At 39.1% G+C, this 11,172-nt stretch overlaps 1 protein-coding gene across 1 annotated transcript; it reads right to left on the bottom strand.

Moving 5' to 3' along the window:
* Positions 1–746: 746 nt before the first annotated feature.
* Positions 747–10,274, bottom strand: gemin2 (gem (nuclear organelle) associated protein 2). The gene is made up of 10 exons (XM_080414639.1): positions 9,986–10,274; positions 6,979–7,063; positions 6,645–6,734; positions 5,961–6,020; positions 5,548–5,664; positions 4,620–4,664; positions 3,682–3,750; positions 2,851–2,961; positions 1,798–1,856; positions 747–1,076 (listed from the first exon to the last, which is right to left on the bottom strand). Exons 1-10 carry the CDS (start codon positions 10,114–10,116, stop codon positions 1,037–1,039), a joined length of 807 nt encoding a protein of 268 aa, XP_080270765.1. The 5' UTR covers positions 10,117–10,274; the 3' UTR covers positions 747–1,036.
* Positions 10,275–11,172: the final 898 nt, after the last annotated feature.

The raw sequence follows: 11,172 nt of genomic DNA, 5'->3' as shown, positions 1-11,172 counted from the left end.
GATGAGTGGTAGTAGAAAAAAAAAAGTTTTCATTGGTTATAATAGACGATTTTCACTCTTACACACGGCTCCCATTATGCCAACAGAGGGGGTCGCCAGACTGGACGACAGGGGACTCTCTGGAATATCTCAACGTCCCTTTCAATGTTGGTGAGTGATTAGCGACACATCAAAGATAACACTTAAAATGGCCGAATCTCCCCCAAGCACCAAGTGGGGCTGTTCTGTTTGCAGTGTAATTGGGCTGGACCAAGTCAGAAGGGCAGAGGGGGGTTGTAAATGTGTATTTGGAATTGCGAGGGGTAATGTTGTAGAATGAGTAGTGTAGTTCATGGAGTTTAAAGATATTTTATGAGAGTTAATGTTCTATGTATTTCTGTATTTGTATATTTCTGTATTTGTTGATCTACCCCTTAACATGGTGAAGTCCAAGTCCAGGCTAATTGCTCCTGCTCCAGCTCCAGCTGAGTATAAAAGGCTGCCAGTAACAAGCCTATTCAGAGGCAGGCACCACCATGACACCTGTGTTGGAGCTCCTGTGTTGTCCTGTGTATGTTGATGGGGAATAAATACACCTTTTGGTTGCACTTTACAAGCGCCTCTGTACTGCTTCCAGCCGCAAAATGGCTCATTCTCACAGGGTTCATATTTAGTGTGTTATTTAAACCAGTGTCTGGGAATCTACCCTTGGCAAAACATCAGCTTATAACTTAATTTTCCGTCAACAAAGTCCACAGTTAACAAACTTGGTCATTCACACATTCTTTAATTGTTGAAGCATTTACATTTTTATTAAACCCAGGATTCAAAAACACTTCGTTCAAACACTCTGACATCCAGAGGGTTCCTGTTGTACCAGATCATGTGACCAATTCACTTCAAATAAGTCCCTGGTCTCCTGTCTCCTGAGCCATCATTTGGCGTTTCAGTGTTCTGATAAATCTTCCTGTGATTTTACAGTAAGATGGCTTGACTGGTAGAGCCCTGTAAAAAAAATAATGTAGTCATATGTCTGAAGATGGTCCGTCTTTAGTCTTCATTCTTCCTGGTCGGCCAGATCGCTCTGTTCAAAGTACCTGTTAGAAAAAACACAGTGTTAGGATCAGTGGTGGGAAAAGTACTCAAATGTTTTACTCAAGTAAAAGTGTTAATACTGCAGTGTAGAAATAAGTCCGGAATTAAAAATGTACTTGAGGAAAAGCACAAAAGTATTGGTATCAAAATGTACTTGAAGTACCAAAAGCAGAAAGTACTCCCATTTCACAAGTTTTCGAATGTATAAAATGTACAAATTTATTTTGAAAATAGATCTACAAGCAACGCATTGTGAGCTTGTAAATCGGCTATCAGTACTTAAGTACAGTACTTGTGTAAATGTACTTAGTTACTTTACACCACTGGTTATGATGACGAGCATACTGAGCAGCACACCCACAACCTCCATGTTCATAACCTGGCAATAAAAACTAGACTAAAATGTTAGTGAGGGATCTAGTGGAGAAGAGATCCAGTAGAACTAAAAGACAAGTCATTTCATGTTTGGTGGCGCTCAGGTGTTGCGCTCTGAAAATAGATCTGCAAGCAACACGTTGCGCTGCGATGCGTTGTGAGCTTGTAGATCTGCCATTTTCAGCATGCAACCAAGACACATTATAATCAACTGTAGATTTAGTCGACTATAACTAGACTAACAGTAAAACATTTCAGATGACTGAAATATGACTAAAACTAAATGGAATTTGATTCAGAACACTATGACTAAAACTTAATCAAAATTTGATTCAAAATCAACACTACCTGGCAACCAGACAGATGAGCAGGTTCAGTGCTGGCAGTCTGTCGTCCTCTTCAGTTTCCTGTGGAAGACAGAAAACACAGGAAAACTATGTTTAACGTGTGTTTAACGTACAACGATGGTGTTCTGGAGGAGCTGGACGTAAAGCAACACAAACTCACTGCTTTCTTTCAAAACTGGCCTGAAAAATAAAACCTATCAGGAGAACACAAGGAGGTCTAAAGGAGGCGTTTCCTTTTTCTCATTTGTACATCTAAGGCCCTATCTTGTGCCCCTTATCCCTAAACTTATTAGCCATATTTTACTATTTTGAAAAACGTTTTAAAATAGTTCAACTAGCCGATCTACATGGACATGTAGATCGTGTGAGCTTGTAGATCGGCTATTTGAACGATTTTAAAATGTTTTTCAAAATAGTAAAAAAAAAATATTTGTTGATGACATGTATAAATACTGTGTTAATTTGTTATGCTATGTTGATGAATTGAATACAAAGGACCACAATGGAAACGAGTCCCCAGGACTTTTTTTTTATTATCCTTTTAGCCTTAATTTTTGACAGACAGACGTATAGAATCCACACATTAGATAGATAAGTAGACATTAACCACTTGAACCCCAGCATCTATATTCTGGGGTCGGGAAACATTAGCCAAAAATAGCAGATCTACAAGCTCACAACGCGGCATGTTAGCAACACATTGTAAGCTTGTAGGTTGGATATTTTTGGGCAAAGTGAAGGGACAACACTTTGAGGGTTTAAGTGGTTAGGTCCTACCAGTATATAGTATTCACCTGTTTCCTAGGCTGTGTGTTTTCCACTTCCTGTCGATTTGATCCAATTAAATCCAATTAAACTGGTCAGATGACCAATGATATCCAATGAAATCGACAGGAAGTGGAAAACACACAGCCTAGGAAACAGGTGAATAGAAGTATATACAATAAGTTATTATAATAACACAGGGTACTCATACCAGTATATAGAATAGTATAGTATAGAAGTATAGAACACAGGGTACTCATACCAGTATATAGAATAGATATATATATACCAGTGTGGTACGGAGCTGGGCAGATCTCCTAGCCAGCTGTCTGATCAGAGAGTGGGCTTCAGGCAGCAGAGGCTTCTCCAGACAGGCCAACAACGCATAGAGCCACCGACCCTACAACCAGCCAGTGGTGGAAGAAGTACTGAGATATTTTACTTACTGCAATATAGACATACTCTGTTACAAGTAAAATGCCTGTGTTGATTGTTGCTTGAGTAAAAGTACAAAAGTATTGGCATCAAAATATACTTACAGTACCAAAAGTAAAAGTACTGAAATGTTTGAAAATAACAGATCTACAAGCTCACAACGCGTCGCGATGCGACGCATTGTGAGCTTGTAGATCTGCTATTTTCAAATGGACGAATTGTATATAGGGCTGAAGTAGTTAATGTATGTTTTGTAATAATAATCAAAATATACAAAGTTTTCAAATAATTGTAATGGAGTAAAAGTACAATATTTGCCTAAGGGAAAGACGCTGGAGCAGCACAGACTATTTAAGCCTTTTATTTAATACAGTGCAAGTAACAAATATGACTGACGTTTCGGTCTTTCGACCTTCCTCAGAAAGGTACCATATATTGACCTATCAATATATTGACCTATCAATACCATACCATATCATTTCCTCAGAGTCATGATATGATATTTGCCTCTGAGATGTAGTGGAGTAGAAGTAAAAGTAATGGAAATTGGAAATACTCAAGTAAAGTACAAATACCTCAAAATTGTATTTAAGTACAGTACTTGATTAAATGTACTTAGTTACTTTACACCATTTCAACCAGCACACACAGTGAAGTGAAGAATGCTGCAGAAAATAAAACCTACCAACTGAGGAGCAAAGTCTCTGTCCTCAAACCAGAGGATGAGAATCTCCAACACTGCTGACACTGTAGACTATACACACACACACACACACACACACACACACACACACACACACACACACACACACACACACACACACACACACACACACACACACACACACACACACACACACACACACACACACACACACACACACACACACACACAGAGTTTAAGTAGGAGAGTAAAGACTAAAGCCTCTCTTTTAAGGGTAATATGAAGAGCTATAAGCTTGCTGAACGCCTTTCAGCCTGGTGCCATGATTTCATTTTTAGCATTTATTTTCAACTCTTTTTAAAAAAAAATTGCCGATCTACATGAGAACGCATGTTGCTGCGACCTAATAAAAGTCCTAAGTAGTTCATGTGTTCATTGTGGTCAAACGACTGCTTAACCCATTGAGACCTGGAACTGTCTCATTTTTAGATTTGAGCTAAAAAGCATTATTTTACACTTTGGGTTTGGGCTATTCAAAAATAGCAGATATACAAGCTCATAGCGCGGCACCGAGTGCCGCGCTACGAGCTTGTAGATCTGCTATTTTTGAAAATTCGTGAAAATCTTTGAAAATATATATTTTTAAAGCGAACATTTTTAACTCAAATCTTTGCTTCTGGGGGGTCCCTGGAACAAAATATTTTGATGGGGGTCCGCGGCCAAATACATATAATTTTGGGTGTCCTTGACATGAAAAAGTTTGAGAACCACTGATATAGAAACATACGTTTTTCAGAAAACTGTTGAGATTTAGGAGACATTTAGAATCGGCTTCAGGTCTCAATGGGTTAATTTGAGAGGTAAAAAACTGGAACTGAATCCCTGACGACACAAGAGTTTGCGTCTCTGTACAGACTGTGTTTACCTGGGTGAGTCATCTCTGTACAGACTGTGTTTACCTGGGTGAGTCTGCTGATGATGCTGAGAAAGGGAGGGAAGCCAACCTGAACACAAACAAACATATTCAGTAATGTCAGCCACTGAACACTTTACACTTCAAATCACTGTTGATTTCATCGACTAAAACTATGATGGAAAATGTTGGTCGACTACCTTTTTTCAAAACGAACGAAAGTTCGTAGTAAGTAGACGAAAAGTAAATAAAAACTAAGCTATGATGACTAAAACTAGGACTAAATATATACACAATTTTGTCAACAAATAAGAACTAGACTAAAATGTTAGTGAGGGATCTAGTGGAGAAGAGATCCAGTAGAACTAAAAGACAAGTCATTTTATCCTTGGTTGCGCTCGGGTGTCGCGCTCTGAAAATAGCAGATCTACAAGCTCACAAAGTGTAAAATCAGCCATTACGACGCCATCAAGGCACCCCCAATAATACATTTTGGTCGACTAAATCAACTGTAGATTTAGTCGACTATGATCTTATGATATTCACTCAACTAAAACATTTCAGATGACTAAAATATGACTAAAACTAAATGGAATTTGATTCAAAAGACTATGACTAAAACAGAATGAAAATGTGCTGTCAAAATCAACACTAAAATCTACTGGACTTAAAAAGCTGCAGTCTGTAACTTTGATGGCCTAACCCAGCTGAAGACAGAAAGACAGAATACAGCACGCAATACCACTTGTCCACCAGTAGGTGTCCCAACAGACCACTGGATCTAAACGTGTCAATGGAAGAGCAGGAAGACCAACTACAACCACTGCACATGTGCTACTTATATTTACTAGTGTATAAAGAAAATCAGGGATTGCAGCTTTAATTGATATATCAGAAGAACAGATTCTGGTGGAGACGATATTGTGACCTTCCCTTGCACGCGTACGTACACACATGCGTACGTACACACACACCTTGCTGTAGTCCAGTGCTGGGTCAGGTTGTGGTGTTGTGTCGCAGGCTGCAGAGCCCAGGTAAACCTTCTCTCCCAAACAGAACCTCTTCCAGCCCTCCTCGTCTGATAGCTGAGGCTGTGAGACACAAACACGCACGCACGCACACACACACACACACACACACACACACACACACACACACACACACACACACACACACACACACACACACACACACACACACACACACACACACACACACACACACACACACACACACACACACACACACACACACACACACACACACACACACACACACACACACAGTATGACTCCAAATTTGGTTTTAAGCCTGATCAGAGCCATTGACTTCTTTTAATAAATATTAAATGTTTAAAAAAGTATAAAACATAAAAATAAATACTCACCATTAACACATTGTCGTCCAGAGTGTGACTGCTCCAGTGAGTCCTGTGCTTGGAGATGCTCTGGAACAAGCACAACATTACAGAGCATGTCACATCAACTAAACACAACATTACAGAGCATGTCACTAACTAAACAAAACTACTCTGAAGGTGGATAAAGCAGGGAGATGACGAGATGATCATGTTTGTTTATTTTAAAATGTTTAGTGATGTTGTGGGGATGACACAAGACTATTTAAGAAATAAGTATGATGCTGTGATGTTTTTGTTTGTGCAACTATGACTGGATGGGATTTGCAGAAATAAATGCTGTTTGATGACAGATTGAAATGATCACTCAAAGCGGACACAGTCTGGCAGTCAAGTGTAAAATCTGCCTGGTTGCAATTCTTCCATATTTTGGAGAATATCCAGTGATTAAAACCTCAGATACTTAGTTGGCAGGGGTTCCCCAGGGCTCTATACTTGGTCTGCTAATTTTTCCCTCTACACCAAATCTCAACGTGTTGTGGTGGGTCGTGAGCTTGTAGATCAGCTACTTTTTCCGAATGTTTGTCCCAGAATAGTAGGGATGCTGGGGTTCATGTGGTTGAGCCAGTATTGTCGGTGTGTACGACAGAAGTCTTTCTCTTTTAAGGCTTCTTGGGTCAAATATTTATGTTTTCTTAAAAAAAGAAGTTGTACCTGTCTGACGTCAGAGAAGTTACTGACTTGCTGCCGCTGCCATCCGAGACTGGGAGAGAACCCAACCGGAGCAGGAGGACAACCTGCCACCTGACACACACACACACACACACACACACACACACACACACACACACACACACACACACAGCACACACACACACACACACGCACACACGCACGCACACACACGCGCACACAACATTAATGTAAATTAATTAATTAATCATGATGTGAACGTACCGATGTGTTGACACAATAATAAACATACCATCATAACACTTTAAAACATTAAAACAACGTATTCATTAATTCATCATGAAGTTGAACGTACCGATGCGTTGACGGTCTGTTTCTTTCGTAATTTCTTGGGGTCGATCTGAGCCACCACCACCTCTGGACACAACGACGCCTCCAACCTGAACAAAACAACAGCATTCATGAATATTATTATAAATAATAATACATGCAGGGTCTGAGAATGGCCCACGTTAACTTATGACTGAAGATACATTACAGACAAATCCTTAATTTAACACTTTACAAGTCAGCCTTCACACAAATTGACGTGTGAAATGTGATTAAAATTATATGCACCAACCCCAAAACAACTAGATCTTACAGGTACTTGTTCTGAAATATTAAATGATTTGGGATTGATTTTAGCCTTAGATTAAGACTCTCATAGATGTATTTGATCGATTTTGACATTTATATCTATGAGAGTCTTAGCTTTCACCCGCCCAGTTTGCACTGGATTGTCACCTCCAAAGCCTGTATTTCTCCAAACATGTACAAATGCTAAATATAAGGTGTTTACCCGTTGCCACAAATGTTAACTCGGCCCACGGAGTATTTGTGTAATGTATTAGTCCATATTCTTCAATAAAGAAGCGTTTTAATCCCGTCTGTGGCCGATTCTGTTGGAAGTTCCCAATGGGCGGTAGCGACAGGGGCGCATCCGGTGAAAACCGGAATTACACTCAATGTAAACAAGAAGTAAACGGCGTTCGGCCACAGACGGGATTTAAACACTTCTTTAAGTATGGTATGGATTAATACATTACACAAACACACCGGACACCTAGTTAACATTTGGAGGAAGCGGGTAAAGCACCTTATATTTTGCATTTGTACATGTTTGGATAAATACAGGCTTTAATGGTGACATTCCAGGCTCATAGATACTAAAATAAAAGTCAGACTCGATAGAATACATCTACGATAGTCTTGATCTAAGGCTAGTATAGTATCTTACTGTACTTGTCGCAGGTATTCCTGGGGGTTTAAATAGAGTATCTTCAGTGGTGGAAAAAGTACTAACATTCTTTACTTAAAGGCAGGGTTGAGCTGAAGGGGGTGCTACGGGGGGTCGTCGACCCCTTAGTTCCCAGGCTGGGGGCTCGCGCGTGCTCCACACGCACGAGCTCCACATGCACGCGCGAGCACTCACTGTCAGCCGCCCGCGAGCCGTCAATCATTAACACAACAACGCACCGTCAGGGGCGAGCTATATTATACCTCTATGGGGCCGAGCCGTCTTTAACACCTTTAACAATGGCCTCAACCTGGCTGCTTTGCATAACATTAAAGCCATGGAGTGTGAAAGGGTTAATCGCTTAGCAGAGGACAAGAGCTAGTAGCCTGGCTGCCAGACACTCACAAACTTATCCCTGTCTAGTAGCTCTGGTCCATAGCGTTAGAAGGAGTTCTCCTTAACGTTATGGTACTTTCGATTCTTCCCCTCGCACCGCGGTAGCGCAGCCTCTCGTCTGTAGTAAAAATAAAAAATACACTTTTGGTACTCACCAAAACAAAGACGGTTTAATGGAGTTGAAAGCCTATTCTACTAAGTGGGAACACTGTGAGCCCCCACCTCACGTCTAAAATACACTTTTTGGCCAGAAAAGAAAATATTTCACCGGAAGGAAGAATCTGGTCTAATAGGAAAATTCCATTGACCAGATCTGTAGAGGGCACTGTGGAGTAACGAAAAACAGGTTTTAATTCCGGTGAAATATTTTCTTTTCTGGCCAAAAAGTGTATTTTAGACGTGAGGTGGGGGCTCACAGTGTTCCCATTTAGTAAAGTAGGCTTTCAACTCCATAAAACCGTCTTTGTTTTGGTGAGTAGCAAAAGGGTATTTTTTTTATTTTTTACTTGTTTTAAAAAACACTGTTTTAAAAGCAATGTAAGTCTTTAAAAAAAAGTTATTCAAGTAAAGACAAGTTGATTGATTATTTTAAGTACTTATGTGTGGGTGAATATATGTAAAGGGCTTTTATATAAAAAAAGGAAAATAATGTTGCTATGTTGGATATGCAGGCATGTTGCTATGTGCACATGCCTGCGCGCGCGCGTGCACGTGCGCGCGCACGTGACGTCATAAAATATAGCCCCCTTAGTTAAAAAATCCACAGCTCACCACTGCTTAAAGGTAGGGTAAGTGATTTGCAATTATTCAAATAATTGCAAAATGGGTCTATGTTCTGATAGTGCTCGTTACTATAGAGTGTCCTGTCCATATAAGGAGTCTCCATGTCTCTCCAGCTCTTTATTAAACAGAAAATGCATTTTCGTTTCAGTTTCAGTTTCATTTCCAATTTTATCCAATCAGGATAGAGAACTCAATCAGGATATAGATTAAACAAGTGAAATTGGAAGTGATGACACTAAGAAATGAGCAGACAAAATTGGAACTGGAACACTATAAAAATTAAGCTTAAAAAGTGGTACTTTCTCCTGATTGGCTGAGATTTTGACACCTACCGGAAAATGTATTTTCTGTTTATTAAAGAGCTGGAGAGACGGGGAGACTCCTGTTACTGAACAAACACTCTATAGCAATGATTACTATCACAATATAGTGCTTTAACCTTTTAACAAAATACTTTTTGTTTTAACCCAAAAATATCACTTACCCTACCTTTAAGTAAAGGTACCAATACTGCAATATAAAGTACTCTGTTACAAGTAAAAGTCCAGAATTAAAAATTTACTTGAGTAAAAGTACAAAAGTATTGGCATCAAAATGTACTTAAAAGTACCAAAAGTAAAAGTACTAAATATTTGAAAATAGCCTAGGTATAAAATAGGGTTAAAGTGGTTCATGTACGTTTCATTATATCATAGTTTATATCTGAAAAGTAACTAGTAACTAAAGTTTTCAAATAATTGTAGTGGAGTAAAAGTACAATATTTGCCTCTGAGATGGAGTGGAGTAGAAGTAAAAGTATTGGAAATTGGAAATACTCAAGTAAAGTACAAATACCTCAAAAGTGTACTTAAGTACATTACTTGAGTAAATGTACTTAGTTACTTTACACCACTGAGTATCTTACTGTACTTGTCGCAGGTATTCCCGGGGGTTCCTGGGGGCTCCATGCAGACTAACATCTGGATCCTCAGACTCTACAGAGGTATTGTCTACAGGCAGCAGTCTGGGCATCAGGTCCTCCACGTCTGACTTCATTCTTCTACAAACAAACTATATCAATGTTAAATACTGACAGGAAATACACACAGTGTATCAGAAGAAACTCTTCTAAGAACCCAAAAAGTCTCTTAATGTAGAAGTAAATACAGTTTATTCAGAGCTGAAGAGCCCAAAACAAACACTTCGCCGCCATCTTGTTTTTAAAACGCACCGTGATGACGCGATCACCATGCGCGGTGTGGTGTGGTTGCTGTGGTAACCGAACAACAACACACACACACACACACACGTGTATCTGTTTTTATAATCTGCTGTCATTGTCCCATAGTCCAGGAGATCTTCCTTCTTTCAGAACAATATCATTCCTAATATACAGTGTAAATGAACCTTAACATTTAAAATGAAATAATAATAGCTAAAGAAAACGGGTTTATTTGTGTATATTTGACAGTAGGCCTAGTGTAAAGTACATTTACTCAATTACTGTAAAATACACTTTTGAGGTATTTTTACTTTCCTGGAGTATTTCCAATTTCCAGTACTTTTACTTCTACTCCACTACATCTCAGAGGCAAATATTATACTTTTACTCCACTACAATTATTTGAAAACTTTAGTTACTAGTTACTTTGTAGATTAGTGTGATTATTATTACAAAACATACATTAACCACTTCAGCCCTATATACATTTGGGCCATTTGAAAATAGCAGATCTAGAAGCTCACAGCTGCGAGCTTGTAGATCTGCCATTTTCAAATGTGTTTTATACATTTGAAAACTTGGGACATTCTGCATAATGACTTCTACTTTTGGTACTGTAAGTACATTTTGATACCAATACTTTCGTACTTTTACTCAAGTAAATTTGGAATTCTTGACTTTTACATACTAAGTATTGATACTTGCACTTAAGTAAAACATGTGAGTACTTTTTCCACCACTGTTTATTTGTCTATTTGATATGGTGAGTGGCCAATCAAACTTTCAACTGTTGACATGTTAATAATTACCCCAACGTGTCATGGTGTCTTATCTCAGCTTCTCCCCTCATGTGCCTTTTAGCCTTTGTGACTCAGTAACAACCTGAAGGC

Source organism: Gymnoscopelus braueri (assembly GCF_963280865.1).
Source record: "Gymnoscopelus braueri genome assembly, chromosome: 19".
Taxonomy (NCBI): Eukaryota; Metazoa; Chordata; class Actinopteri; order Myctophiformes; family Myctophidae; genus Gymnoscopelus; species Gymnoscopelus braueri.
Note: the sequence above shows the minus strand (reverse complement) of the source record. Positions and strands in the feature narration are given on the sequence as shown.

Excerpts from the sequence above, each read along its gene's own strand:
- gemin2 (XM_080414639.1), bottom strand. The coding sequence starts at position 10,116 with ATGAAGTCAGACGTGGAGGACCTGATGCCCAGACTGCTGCCTGTAGAC. Across the intron at positions 6,021-6,644 it reads ACTTCTCTGACGTCAGACAG|AGCATCTCCAAGCACAGGAC; the intron begins GTACAACTTCTT and ends TGCTTGTTCCAG. Across the intron at positions 5,665-5,960 it reads TGGACGACAATGTGTTAATG|CCTCAGCTATCAGACGAGGA; the intron begins GTGAGTATTTAT and ends TGTGTCTCACAG.